General features: G+C 33.4%; 1 protein-coding gene across 1 annotated transcript in view; it reads right to left on the bottom strand.

The window, feature by feature from the left end:
• LOC113393765 (uncharacterized) overlaps positions 1-15,087 on the bottom strand; it is a 32,863-nt gene that overhangs the window by 2,356 nt on the left and 15,420 nt on the right. Inside the window, exons 4-12 of the mRNA XM_026630810.2 lie at positions 8,617-8,869; positions 7,486-7,601; positions 6,979-7,111; positions 6,276-6,449; positions 5,980-6,113; positions 5,296-5,464; positions 1,819-1,926; positions 834-942; positions 217-371 (exon numbers count right to left, since the gene is read on the bottom strand). Of these exons, the coding sequence (XP_026486595.2) occupies positions 217-371; positions 834-942; positions 1,819-1,926; positions 5,296-5,464; positions 5,980-6,113; positions 6,276-6,449; positions 6,979-7,111; positions 7,486-7,601; positions 8,617-8,869 (1,351 nt within the window). The remainder of the gene's footprint in view (positions 1-216; positions 372-833; positions 943-1,818; positions 1,927-5,295; positions 5,465-5,979; positions 6,114-6,275; positions 6,450-6,978; positions 7,112-7,485; positions 7,602-8,616; positions 8,870-15,087) is intronic.

Here is a 15,087-nt window from a genome sequence, read left to right as displayed (position 1 = left end):
GTCAGCTTTATTTCGTTTGAACGTGAATATAATCGTTCAATGTTCTTTGAAAATCACGCATGGTTACAAACCTGGCCTTAGCCCAGCAGTGGGAAATTTACAGGCTGTTAATGTAAAAAAAAAAATTTAATAATCTCTTGTGCCAGTTCCTTATAGATATAAAGGAGGAACCTATTGTCAACATAAGTTTTGATAATAACATTAAATATTAGTTACCATCTTCTGTTTCTCCTGTCTCATTTCGAGCAGCAACGAGCGCAGTATCCTGTGCGCAAGGAACTCCGTTGTTCGTCTCACGTCCGCACAGTCTGAATGTATGCGGTTATCCACAACCGCTTCAGCCAAACCCTCCACCGCCTCACCCCATTCCACTACGAATATATAACATTTTTTTGAAGTTTATTATTTGGAATAGTTTCTTTTATTATCATTTATGATTGTGGCATAAAACAAAAATAACTCAAAAATATTAGGGTACTTATTAACAACAATAATTCGATATTACTCTTAATTTTTTTCTCTAGAGAGATGGACTAGATGCTTTGAGCGATATGTCACTTTGATCAATGTGATCTGTTCTTTCCATAACGTGCAATTACATCTTCCTGGCCATTTTCGATCATTTCTAAGTGTGACTAGCCAAATAACTAGTGTACATGTGGGGGTGCAGCAAATACAGGAACTCCCTTACTATCATAATCCGATTGTTCAAAAATCTGAGAAACTCTTTTTAGAAAATCCCAATTTATTTTTGGCCCGATCCAGTGGTTAATAAAATGAACAAAAAGTGGTGTACAATTGAGTACTGAGTTATTTAATTTAAATATACTTACTCGAATGTCTCATGTGCGGTAGAGTAACTGTGCCCACTGTTATGTCCATACCGTTTTGTACCTTTTGAATGACGGATCGAGACATCAGTCTAGCTGCGACATTTATCATCTGTAGACAAACAACTTATGTAAATAATATACAGGCAGAACACGTGACTCTTATCCGAAGATTGGCTGGTTTTCAATTGCTTCATTTGTGTTCATATTTCATTGTTCATAATAAAAATCAAAGTAAAATAGTTCTTCGTGGTGGAATAAACTCCAACCTTAAGAGGCTACTTGTTTACTTTCATACAATGTCTATAAACTCCAGGCACTAGAAAGTTCTATTTAATTTCTTCTTTGTACATCAAAACCTTGTATAGCGTCGTTGCATTTTAATTTCTCAATGAAAATATTGTGGCAAAATTGATTCGTAGAGCTACGGTAGCCTGTAGCGTTTTAATGATTCACGAGCTACAAAGCTTTGCGAGGAAAAATGGAATGCCAAAGAAACTATAATAGCCTATTAAAATTTGCAACTTGTATCGCAGCGCATTTTCTTTCAATTAAGAAGAAGTCTTATTCTATTTTTCCTGTCCTTCTACTCTATTGAAGATTTTCCCGTGGAAATATCCATTTATTGGATTGAATCGATTAAATCGTTTGAAATCATATAGTTAAAAAAGTAAATTGGACAATCTAAGAAAGATTTAGTGAATTCATAAAAATTTCGAACGAAACAAAAATAATATTTTCATTAAGAAAAAAAAATATTTTAGTTAAATTTCTTAAAAAGTATCCATTAAATTCTTAATTTATTGACTAAAAAGGATGTTTTCAACTTTGTCTTGAACATAATCATCAATCATCAATTTAAAAATATATGCCAAATTAAAAAATACACGAAATAATTCAATGTAACCGCCAATACAATACAGAAACAAATAGAACAAGACCAATCGTTATCTCAGCTCCTGCTTAAAATTCTATACAAGTAAAATACCTCGAGCAATTTCCTTCTTTCAGGTAAGTAAGTCCCCACAGAAACCGGATCAGGCAAATCCTCCACGCGATCCGAGAAAGTAACTTCAGCTAGTTTCGTCTTGGATGGCTGGTGGAGGAAACATTTATGTCATATAATTTATGTCATATACGTTGATATTTGAACTGCTTATAAAATATTTCTTAAATACTAATATTTAGACATCAAACTCGTTAATAGAATAGTAATTTTTAAATTACTTTACAGAAAATTGAGCAAGATCTATTTGAGTTTTTTGTGGAGGATGACTGATTTATTTTATTATCGGTGTATGTATCCTGTTTACTGATAATGTTCTATTGAATGGATTTTGGTAGCGGAGGCCGTAGGGAAGGGACGCCAAGTAAAATAGATCAGTAGCCGGATTAATGTCGTTACTTGCTTTTCCAGGCACAAGATTGAACCATTATCAATATATATCCCGACCTTTTACTGACAATTTCTTGACAGGAAAAATCTGTGACTTATTTATTCGACAATCAAAACAAAACAGTATTAGTAGTAGACAAGTATTATTGATGATTGGGTCACCAACCAAAACACATTTTTAAACGTAAAGCTGTTAAGAGCATAGTTTGTCAGCGTGGGAATTTATTTTAGAACACACACATAGGTACTTTCCAATAATACACTTGCATTGTGCAGTGTATCGTACGCACCCCCTAGACAATTAGTTGCTTGTTTTCGTTGCAACGAATAAATTAAATTTTCATTGCGCGTTCATAACGTAGGATTTATAAAAATACATTTATTTATGAGTAATGTATTAGCTATAAGGTTGTCACTCGCAAACACAATTATAAATTATTTGTTAGCATAGGGTGCGGTCAGAGTGCATTAAGATGCCTTATATACATTATGATTTTTATTGATTCTACTGCTCTCCTCTAACTAAATAATTATTTTCTGGATATTTTAAGGTTGGTAGGTATAACGAATTAGGGCGTTAAGACACATTAAATAATCACTCACTTAAATTTTATAAATAAAAATAATAGAGGTAAATATTAATCAGTTTTTTTTTAATTAACTAAAGACATAAATCTTCTTGGTTAAACAAGTCCATTAAAATTATTTTATATTACAAAAAAATCAGGGGGGCGGCCCGCTGACGGTATCTGGTCATGAAAGGTACTAACTAAGTATAGCATCAGTATAAAATGGAATGTATATCAACCGTTTTTGCTTAGCACTATGCACTATTTTAATTAAGCATTTAAATAATTAGGAATTAAGCAGACGAACTAAACGACATGAGTTTGGGTATGAGTTGGCGTTTGTTTTAAATTTCGTATTAAGAGAAAAAAATAAGCAGGATAGTGCAAAAATTACATTACATTCAGGTTCATTCGGGTATTCACTATGTTCATCCTTATAATTTTGTACTTTTAATTCGACATTAGGGGAAAATAGTTACCCTTCGTACACTTTTCAGATTTTATTTTTTTACGATGTGATTAATTGTCGTATTTACCTAGTTTATGTGCTTAAGTATAACAAATATATTATAGTTTGTTACAAAAAAGTCCAAAATTCTTATGACAAAAGGTTAAAGGGTTATAGGCTTTTTTCTACAGAAAATAATTGTACGAATGTACCCCACGTATTGGTATGGTAGGGGTACGTTCGTACAGTAAATGCGGTAAATACGTACGCCATGGGGTAGATTCATACAGGGTAATTAAAAAGCCAATTAAAATCGTTCAATTTTTATTAATTATTACAAAAATATTTATTTATCAAAGAACTAACTTAATAATATGTGACTTGACTAATAGTCGATAAATCTTGAAAAGTAAAAATTAACAATTGCATCCCACGACACTCGCGCCCCACCCTTATGCTAACTTGTCTATGTGTGCGTAGACGATTCGCGAAATTATAAGACTCGGCTCGAAATAAAAACTGACGTGCTCCCACCTTGAGATCTGGGGAGGGACTGAAAATTTATTGACAGCGATGTCGAATAATAAGTCAAAACCGTCAAATGATTTTCTCCATACTAAAAAGTATGGACGACGAATGCCAAAAAGTAAGCAATATTTAAATAAAAAATACTATAATATTATGTGATATAATAAAAATTTAACACGGTGAACTTATTATTTATACTTTTGTGTCCCCATTTAACCAAAAATACATGTATAAACTAGCAGCTAAATAGCTTAAAAAACGTTAATAGAAAAGGTCGATTTCAGTGTTTGCAGTGATGTTGACGATGAATTTACTGAGTTATTTATACAAATTTTATAAATATCATGCGGTGAAACTTGAGATCTATCTATTAAGATACTGAATGTTTTTTTTCATCCATAATCAATGCTCCAGTTTTAAGATATTTCGAAAACAGTAAGCGCTATTTAGGCGTTCCGCAAGGACTGTCCTCTTAATAATTTATTATTTTAGAAGGTTAACAATATTTCACGACTAAGTTGCAATTAATATATTATTCTAAAGAATATATTTTTATAGTCAGTTTCTATTTTTGATTCTTCTTTGTTTTTACGAGAATCAAGAGTTCAATAACAAAATAAAATGAGTGGAAAAGTGCCATTTCAAATATTGCTTCAATCTAAATATGCAGAGTACTCCAGCACGTACACTCCATTCTATTTGGAAAGGTCCTAAATGTAAACGATTTTTAGTCTCTTCAACTTCATCAAATACAATATTCGCAGAGAAAAAATAAAAAAGTCTAATTATTTGTAATAAATATTCTAAAAGTATAACTGATACTTTACAATATAAAAAATATATTTAAGAAATAATATTTTCATAATATAATAATAGTCTGTAGACTCTTAATATCAAGCTGAAACTTCACGAGTATCATCATTTTGAGGCACACAACTTTGTTTTTCTTCGAAAAATTTCGAAGATGTTAGAAAAAGTTGTGGGTTTATAAAAAAAAAACGTATCAGTAATTAGATTAGATAGAATTCAACGAAAAATATGAAAAAAAATTGTCTTACGAAATGTTTAGTTTGGATCACAGTTGGGAGAGGGCTCCCAACTTATTGAAATAACCACAACAACAAATTTATTTATTCTACGATTTCTCTGTTCGACTCTCGGATACTGTCGACTGATATTTAATTCATTATTAAAAAAAAAAAACTACATTAATATTGTCATACAACAACGAATGTCTTATGTGCGGTAGAGTAGGTTCACCTGGAAGTAGGTTATAATTTTGATCTATAGGTCAGTCAGTGATAGAAATGACGATTTTTAGACGTTAATGTCTAAATAACCGTTTGAGATGCGTTTATGAAATTTGGAACACATGTATCTCGCGAGTCTAAATATATGAGGCAAGTTTTGAAGTTATGAGGGGGTCAAAAGTGGCTCCAAATGGTTCGTGTAATATTACACACGGTGCTGCTCGCCAGTTCTATTACTTAAACTAATTATTTTAATTTCAATAAAATATCTTACCACTGGCGTGGGTGGTCTGTCCCTTACACTCTTCATATCTAGGTCGGTGGTGGTGTCCGCAGCTATGTTGACAATTTCACCGAAGACTATAGAAGCACCACGTGCGTCCACGTATTGACGAGCTAACTCCGCCGCTACTTGTTTCGACCAACGAGGCGTTTTTGTTGACCTAAGTGTTAGGAATATATCATATCAGTAAAAAGTAGTAAAATTGTCTATGTCTAAATCTGTTTGATAAGATGAATAGGGTATATGCAGAAGTACTCTCCAGTAATAAAATCAGTATATAGTGAATAAACAGTAAAATAAGACTCAAGAACTCAAAAGTATTCATTAATAAGTTTTTAAATTGTGATGCAATATTAATTTATCCTTAGATATATCTGTACCTTAAAGGTAGAGATAGTATCGGAAGGTCTAAACAAATAGTCAGATATGACTAAACATCAACATTTTGGATTTTTCTCATAATAATCAGAACTGAATTGAAATAATATGAAGAGAAAGTTTTCCCGGGGCGAAAGTTTAAGGGATTTTAAAAACGATTTAAAATGGAACCTTGTTGTGCGTATACTTATAGTTTAAGGCTTTTGCCCAGAAGGGTGATAATTAAAAGACATATATCTGACTTCAAATTGTTTGGAAATATCTATGAGATTTTTATTAATTAAAACCTTTGCATACCTCTTCTTCGAAGATGACGGTCGTATATTTTGAAAAAATATCTGAGCAGCTCTTGAGCGTACCATTCGTTGAATATCACGTAGGAGTATATTTACGCGTCTTCTAGCGAATTCGATCACTGCGCTTTCAAGCATCTAAATACATACATATAAATATTATTCAACATTATATTAAATGCATTTTTTTTTAATTTATAACTACTAAATCTTTTATTTTTAAAGTGTGCCCGATCGTAACAGGTCTACCGTGAGCGAAGAATGTTTACCCAAACTTTATTACGTTATGGGTATGCTTACCTCATCCAGTAATTTAATAGGTGCTGTTGGTAGAACTGTCTCCATATCCATGCGTGCCCGAGCCTGTCCGAGGGTCATCAGCGCATCTCCTTGAGTGGATACAGCCGATGACATCGCTTCAACCGCTAAACGTTGGGCTAGCTCAGGACTCATTCCTTTCGCACCACGTTTTGACTGAAATAAAAGTTTAGATAGGTACTTAAAAATATCTTAAAGAGAGACATTAAATGAACCCTAATCTAATTATTTTTTATTTTTACTTTTTTCTTTAACAGGTAAGTGGTCACCATCAGTCAGATACTTGTGCTGTAAAAAATATTAAACATTCCTTATATCGTGATTGCGCCACTATTTGCACCAACCGTGGGAGCTAAGATATTATGTCTTTTGAACCTGTAGCTGTTACACTGACCCACTCACCTTTCAAACCGGAAAACAAGAATACTAAGTACTGCTAGTTAGAAGCTGTAGAATATGATGAGTGGCTTGAACATATCCAGAAGGATTTATAAACTCCTACCACCAAGTTAACATTCGCAACAGTTGAGATTTTTTACTTTAAAAAATGACAAGCAAAGAGAAAATCTACGAACAGACGATTCATTAGCAAGAGTACATAATTGTTATATTATAGTGATTTGTAGGTGTGTACAGTTTTATCACCAGAAATATAACGAGGTCGTCAACTGTTATTGTATATTACCTTTTCAAATTCAATGCCCATTTTCCTGACAAGCTGCGCCGCTTTCGCAGTGCCGCCGTGCATCAATTTGTAATTCGCGAGGCGAATACGTTGTAGCTCCAAATCTGTATTATATGCGTATATTTCTGCTTTCCTACAAACGAAATTTTAACTATGAATGGAAATTGGTTGCACAATTACGATGTAGTAACAGCCTGTACAGATTGCACTCCTTTTAAGAGAAGGCTGTAGGTTTATTCCACTGCGCTGCTCCAACCCACCAACGCACATTGGAGCAGAGGCTGCTATTGCCTCATGTATTTATGTAGTCGTACTGATGTATGTGTTCTCGCGATACTTGCCTTCGCCGCCTAGCGTGAGATGAATTTCAACCAAATTAAGTGTATAAAAAATCATTCCTGCTTGCCTGAGTCAGAACGGTCGTTCTAAGTTGGCCATCCTTTGCTCTGTTATAGTGTAATCCGTTTAATCGGATTCAATGAGTAGTATTAATAAATAAATAATTACTTGGCTCTCCTTGTCGCAGCGGCTTTCATGTCATCTGTGTATAGTTTTAGGAGCATGGATTCTTCTTGAATTTTTTGATTTTGAGCGTCGACTCGTGCTTGCCACTTATTATTCGCCTGTAAATATAATGTGCGAATGACAACCTCCGTGGTCAAGTAGTGTGTACATCGGTTTCCATGGGTACGCCACTCCGAGGTCCCGGCTTCGATTCCCGGCCGAGTCGATTTAGAAAAAGTTCAGTAGTTTTCTATGTTGTCTTGGGTGTGGGTGTTTGTGGTACCGTTGTTACTTCTGATTTTCCATAACATAAGTGCTTTAGCTACTTACATTGGCATCAGAGTAATGTACGTAATGTTGTCCAATATTTATATTTATTATTATTATTAAAAGTATGTAAAAAGCATCGTGATTCTATTTCCATGTAGCGCTATGTGTAGTGAATGATTGCCTCATTGGTTTAGTAGGTAAGGCTTCAGTTATCGAGGTCCTGAGTTCGAAACCTCTGTCGGAATGATAAAAAGTTATTAGTTTTATCATCGAAAACTTCTGGAAGTTTAAGTATGTACATTCCCGTGTCTCGGAAAATACGTAAAGCTGTTGATCCTACATCTGAACTCTTTCTGTTCTTGTCGGATTTGCCGTCCAGTCAAAGTAAAAAATCCACCACCGGTTCGGAAATAAACACCTCGGGCCTGAGAAGAACTGGCGAAAGAAACTCAGCGGGATATTTTATTGTTTTAGATATTATATTTGAGTTGATTTAAAATTTAATTTAAACTATTTGGAACACATTCCAAACTATAATTTGTCAAATTATTATTGCAAAACAATTAGTTGGTATTATAAAAATATAATATGATAGCAGATTTTCTATTTGTATTGAGATTGCAAATGTGTTTGCTTGACTGCTTATGCGCTATATGTTCTGCGTAGTTGTTTGGTTTCCCTTAAGATTGGCCGCAGTGATCGAAACCGGTCAGGGCAAAATTATCATCATGTGCAATGATATTATGATTTAAAATATGACTTTTGGGTGTGTGGCATTTTTTTATTGTTTCAAGCGCTTGCCGACTTTTTTCGGATTAGTTCCACTTCTCCATAACAAGTTTTTACTAACTATAATATTCCTACCTCATCTTCCAATCGTTTCTGTTTCGTCTCCCTTTCTTGTTTTAACCTGTTTAACCTCTTCTTCTCGTTAGTTCTCCATTGCCGCACCATCGTGATCTTCCGTCGGAGTTCCATTTCAGCCGCAGCTTGCACCCTTTGCTTGATACGATTTTGTTTCTCGTGCGCCCGCGCGGCACGTTCTTTGCGCTGTTTTTCATTGAACTCTGCTAAATATTTCATTCTGGCTTGTATCTTCCTTTCTTGCTCCTTTGCTCTGAAAATATATGATTAAAGTAGACTGCTTGCTTGCTTGCTTGCTATAATACAGAAAAAGATTTTTTTTTTAACTAGTGTGAACATTGCATTATTTTATTATACACAGACCTAATTACGTTTGTAGTAAAATAAAATATTATGAACATAAAAGGTAGTGTTTGTTACAATTCATTTATTTATAATATGATTTTTATTTAGTACAGACATTAAATTTATGTATGTCAAGTCAATAGTCTACATTTATAATAATACTAGATACTAAAACCTTTTCTGTAACGCTCTGTATCTCTTTTATAAGTTCAATTGTATTTGCACTTTTTATAAGACAGCTGTTAAAAAAAACTTCTACAATAGATTACCAGACCCTTTGTTTAACTTACGCAATGTAATTTTCAGTAGAATTAAATAAACATTGAGAAAACTCCCAAACACATAAATAAATCAGGTGCACGACGCACTTGTAAAGTATCTCGTATTACATGAATAATTTCAACTCGGTACCTATAGTGTCTACTCTTGGCTTCGTCACGATCCGTTGCCTTCTTTTAATTAAAACTTGAGAGCTCAGTCGCTTTGATTTACGTACGTTATTCGCAGATGAAAGCTCAAAAAAAAACGGAGAAAGCTAGCTTGGGCTGGGTTTTCAACTATAGATTTAGCAGACTAGTTTATTAATCGCAATATTCATTAATTTGTCTTTAATTTTAAAATTCATAATTCTAAAACTATTCAACATCGAAGCAGTACACGGAAAGAAACACTGCAGACCTGAGAAGAACTGGCCAAAGAATCCAGTGAGATATTGTTTCTTTTATTTTATAAATTTATTTTTATGATATATGTATATTTTTCGAATGGCCTGGAGAGAAGAACTGGCCAAAGAATCCAGAGAGATATTGTTCCTTTTATTTCATAAAGAAGAAGAATGGAGACCATTGTTGCGATTCCTAAGAGGTGCTATAATTTATAAAATTGTAAATGCAAATAATAACCTTAAGCAGATAAACTTCTTTGACGGTTTTTTGAAACGTTCCATTGTTTTTTTTTTATTCTCTCCTGGAATGGTTTTGTTTCTCTTTTAAATACTTAAATAAAAAATAACGTTCATTTGTGTATATGAATGAGGCAAGGTGTTATTGATTAACAATAATATTACTAATATGATAAATGTAAACATGAACGTCATTGGATTCAAATGTGGTATATCATTTTATATATCGAAGAAATAACATCGTATTATAATTTTGCTTTGATATCAGCTTGTGTCTTCTTATAAAGTAACTTATTGTATCGAAAATCATACTCTTCATTAACAATTCAGAAACTCTTATCGACAAAAAAAAAATTAAAATACCATGAACCAAAAATCTGTCTGTCTATCTAATATAGAGGTTTATATTATATATATATATAATTATTTCGTTTACCTGTGTGTCCATTAATTACGCGATAATCAAAATGTACTCACTTTAAATATGTACCTGTAGTTTTGACTTAGGTGCATAGATTTTTAAGACGTGAAAAACATGTTTTATCGCAAGCAACGAAAATATCTCCAATGTAAATTCATCTATACATATAAACGTTATACGACGACCTCCGTGGTCGAGTAGTGTGTACACCGGTTTCATGGGTAAGCCACTCCGAGGTCCCGGGGTCGATTCCCGGCCGAGTCGATGTAGAAAAAGTTCATTAGTTTTCTATGTTGTCTTGGGTCTGGGTGTTTGTGGAACCGTCGTTACTTCTGATTTTCCATAACACAATTGCTTTAGCTACTTACATTGGGCTCAGAGTAATGTATGTGATGTTGTCCAATATTTATATTTATATTTATTTATTTATTATTATTAAAATAGTTTGGTTCATTGACTGTCTATCAACGCACCAAATATCTATCAAAATCACTTTCTCTAGAAAGCTGAAATTTGGAACATACATTTATTGTATGACGTAAGCATCGATAAAAAGATGACAATCAGAACTTACAAGAACAAAGTCTAAATGGGCAGCTAAAATCTATTGAACTGAATTCCATAAGTCTTTCGTTATAAACATCTCGACATTGGTTATTAATGAATTTCGATTGTTTACCGACCGTTCAAACTGTTCACAAATAACAGATCAACAATCACGAATCAGACTTCACAAACATTGGATGCAAATTGTCAAACATTGTAGCCAACTCTATCTACATAGTATTGCGAGTCTATACTTGATTGTAGCGCCGACGGCGCTTGACGAATGACTCGGTTAAATGGGTTATGCAAATGTGCCCCGAGTTTACAAGTTTCATGAAAGCTTTAAGTCTAGATTGCGCAACACAAGTTGGGACTATCAAGATACATTTAAATATTAATTTCTAAGAAAATCAGGGTAATTACTTAGCGTTTATGTTTTATGGAAGAAATAAAATATGAATCGAGATAAAACACTGTAGATAACTACTAATATCACACAAGAGATACGAATGTGATGGAATCGAGCTGGCTCAGAGGATAAAACGCGTGAATCTTAACTGAAGATGAGTGATTCAAAGCCGGACAAGAGCCGTTCTTAGTATGTGCTAAATTTGTGCTTATAAACTTTTTAGAGTCGCGCTGGCTCAGAGGGTTGAAAACCTGGATCTTAATAGAAGATTGTGAGTTCAAATAATTTAGCTTGAGCTCGGCGCAGAAGAAAAACATCGAGAGGAAAACTGCATGCATCGGGTGAAATACTGCCAAATATATAACCAACCAATGTTGGAGCATCAGGGCGGGGTAATCTCCTTCTCTTACAAGTATCAAAGGTTCAGCCCCAGTGCCCAGTGTGGGACATTTACAAGTTCTTGCTCTTTTGTTTAAACTTTTCTAGTGAACACGCTTATGAGAAATTCAAAAGCTCTTTGTGTTTGATGCGACGAAATGTGTATTACATTCTTTGTAGCGATGCTTGCTTGAAATTTCTTGAAAATTCACTTGCGTTTATTTCTGTGCTGTTTCCGGTACGAGCAATATTAGGGTATGCGCGCACTACGAAATTTATTCGTTGCGACTTTTAAAGTGCGGATTAAAATCGCAAACGACAATAAGTCCTACGCGCACCACGATTTATTATCGCCTGCGAAATAACAAGGCCAAACACTCACTGTGCCACCGCGGACGGGAGTGACCATCGAAACATGGATTTAAAAAAGAAAATAACCGTTATATACTACTTAATTTTACGTAAAAGAATTTTGAATAAGAAGAATACTAAACGTTACTGGGTCCATCCTTTGGCAGTATTAAGACATTCTAAAGGATTTTTTTGCGTACTGTATAACGATCTTCGTGAAAATGATAAAAAAAATTATAATCCAATACCCGCTTTATAGGGCACAAAATATACGCACGAATTCGCATCTGCTATTTTAAATCGCAAATGATTTATTTTTGCAGCGCGCGGATCGTAGTACATTTCTGTTGTTCACAGATTGACGATTTTTTTACGCAACGATTTTTTTTCGTAGTGCGCGCTTAGTTTCCAGTTAATAAATACAAAGTAAGACGTATTTCATTGTAATAAAGTTCTGAGGTATAATAAATAAAACGTTTATCTCTTCGATACAAATATATAAAGTATTTAATATGTGTCTGTGATATTCAATGACTGTGTGTTCTTTATCAAAAAAATATTATTTCATTAAAAAATATGTTTTTAAAATAGAAATCAGATTTTGTAGGTAATGGACTTATTTCTTTTTCGTAATAAACTAAATAAAATAAATCTATCTCTGTTCTATATGTAAAATTATCATTATTGCTACTGATTAATAAAAACCGATCCAATAATTGAGAGGATATCATACCTTTGATAAAATGAAAAGCGGGGGTTTCGCTTGTCGTCGTTTTGTTTTGTGGTATATAAACATAAAAAACTTGCAAGTGTACCTTGCATTTGTTCCGTTTTTTGCGACAACTTAATATCACAGACTGGATTTTCTTATTAAAAATTTGCTTGTAGCCAGCGCACTATGTTTGCGACACGAAGCCGAATTTTTGGGACAATCTCAAACACTAAGTAGATATAATATTATTACAATTGATTATTCGAACTGCTCTCCGAAGACAATTGATAAAAGCCTTATGAATTCGAGGGTAAAACAAACAGATTTTCGTGTAATGTATTGTATATCGTATCGTGTATTTCCTAGGATATATAATTAATGGCTCCTTTTTGAAGGAGTAGACTTGGTATAAAAAAAATCTTAAAATGAATATTGATAAAATATACAAATTATTTTAGGCCGCAATAACGATTTTATATAATAACATTATACTTTAATTTTCACTTATTACGTGTAAAAGAAAATTTATAATATATTCAATTAAGGGATTACCTTATTTTCAAACGATGTTGGTATAATTTCTATTAAAAGAGTAATGATATCATCCATCACTGATTCACGTTATTACGATAAGGCTTACACGATAGTGAACATTAATTTGATATCCGGAGCCTGTCAGATCAATGGTCCGATAATTCAAGTTATTGAAAACCGCATTTTTCCATTAGGGGTTATGGAATTCTAAAAGGGGACTTTTTGCTTTCCTTCCGCTTTCGGGAAAATGTTACTAGATTTGAATAAAATGTCTAAAATGAACTCAGAATATTTTGTTAAAATCTATTACCAATTTTAATATATTCATCCAAAATAATTATTCTATAAGCAGTTCTCTAAAACGACAAGACCTATAAATTTAAAGTTAGTTAGTATCACATAAGTTTTTTTACAAATAAAGTAGGTGACACACTTTTACTTAAGCTTTAACAGATATAGTGGTATAGTCAGTACAGTCGTTTGGCGCTCAAACCTTTTTCAGTTATCTGAAAAGTTTTCCGGGAGCTCTGAAAACGGAGCCATAATGGCTCAGTGATTACAAGACATGAATCTTTACCTATGATTCCGAGCAATCCGTGCAAGAACTACGGGATTATCATGAGCAAACAATCATCGTCATATTTCAACCAAATTACAAAACCTTTTATTAATTTAACACCAAAACATTCCACATGAATCCGTCCATTGGTGAAAATCGTATGATATTTTTTTTTGAGTTTATCGCGTTTAAACATTTTGAGAAGCATATGGGGCGAAGGACATATTTTATTCTTTTTATGCCATTTTTTTGGCCACCTGATGGTAAGTGGTCACCGCCCATAGACAATGGCGCTGTAAGAAATATTAACCATTCCTTACATCGCCAATACGCCACCAACTTTGGGAACTAAGGTGTTGTGTCTCTTGTGCCTGTAGTTACACTGGCTCACTCACCCTTCAAACAGGTACACAACAATAATGAATACTGTTGTTTGGCGGTAGAATGTCTGATGAGTGGATAGTACACCACCAAGAAATTTTGTTTTATTTTAAAATTTTAGTGAAAGTTGTTTATTAATTCATCTCGTGCTCAATGGTGAAGAAAACCAGCATGTTTTTGGACAATATTTTATGAAATGTATATTTAGATAGGTATGAAGCAATATTTTTTTTGTAAATTTAACACTTTCAGTAATTTTCAAGGATACATACATATTTCTATATTATACCGACAACGCGCAATCATATTTCTGTTGACTTTTCAAAATAATCTAATAGACCCTCTCAGAGAACAAAAAGCAATAAACTGTATCGGTTACATCGAACGTTATAAAAAATATGTTAAGCAGTGCGTAAAAAAACCTTCGTAAGGTCAAAGGAAATGGGAGGAAATATTATCCGGTTATGGAGCCGAAAGGATACGTATACCTTGATTTAAGCATAACAATATTGATACAGACTATAAGTCAAACTGAACGTTTCTGAACAAATTGCTCTTTATAAAGGGAACTATCATCAAATACTCGTGTATCGAGATAGAGTACCAGAGTACCGAATGGTTTATAGTGAGCGAAAAAAAAATCTACTAGAAAATATCATGTAGTTTTCGAAGACTTTTTGATACGAAAAATATCACAATGTTCTTAATGGAACCCTAATGGGTTGCGTCACTTTTTTGTGTATCTACAAAATGTCCCGAGTCGAGTGTTCGTTACGATCGAGTGTTGAAGCGTTTTTTTCCATACATTAGCCACAACCTTTGCTTTTTAGAAGAGATTTTAGAGAGAGAGAAAATTATACGGATAGATGTTTGTTTTGAAAATTTCGGTCGCAAATGCTTTTACTCCGACTGAAATCTTAACCTAGAATCCTTT

The sequence above is a fragment of the Vanessa tameamea genome, chromosome 2, assembly GCF_037043105.1.
Source record: "Vanessa tameamea isolate UH-Manoa-2023 chromosome 2, ilVanTame1 primary haplotype, whole genome shotgun sequence".
In the NCBI taxonomy this organism is placed as follows: Eukaryota; Metazoa; Arthropoda; class Insecta; order Lepidoptera; family Nymphalidae; genus Vanessa; species Vanessa tameamea.
Note: the sequence above shows the minus strand (reverse complement) of the source record. Positions and strands in the feature narration are given on the sequence as shown.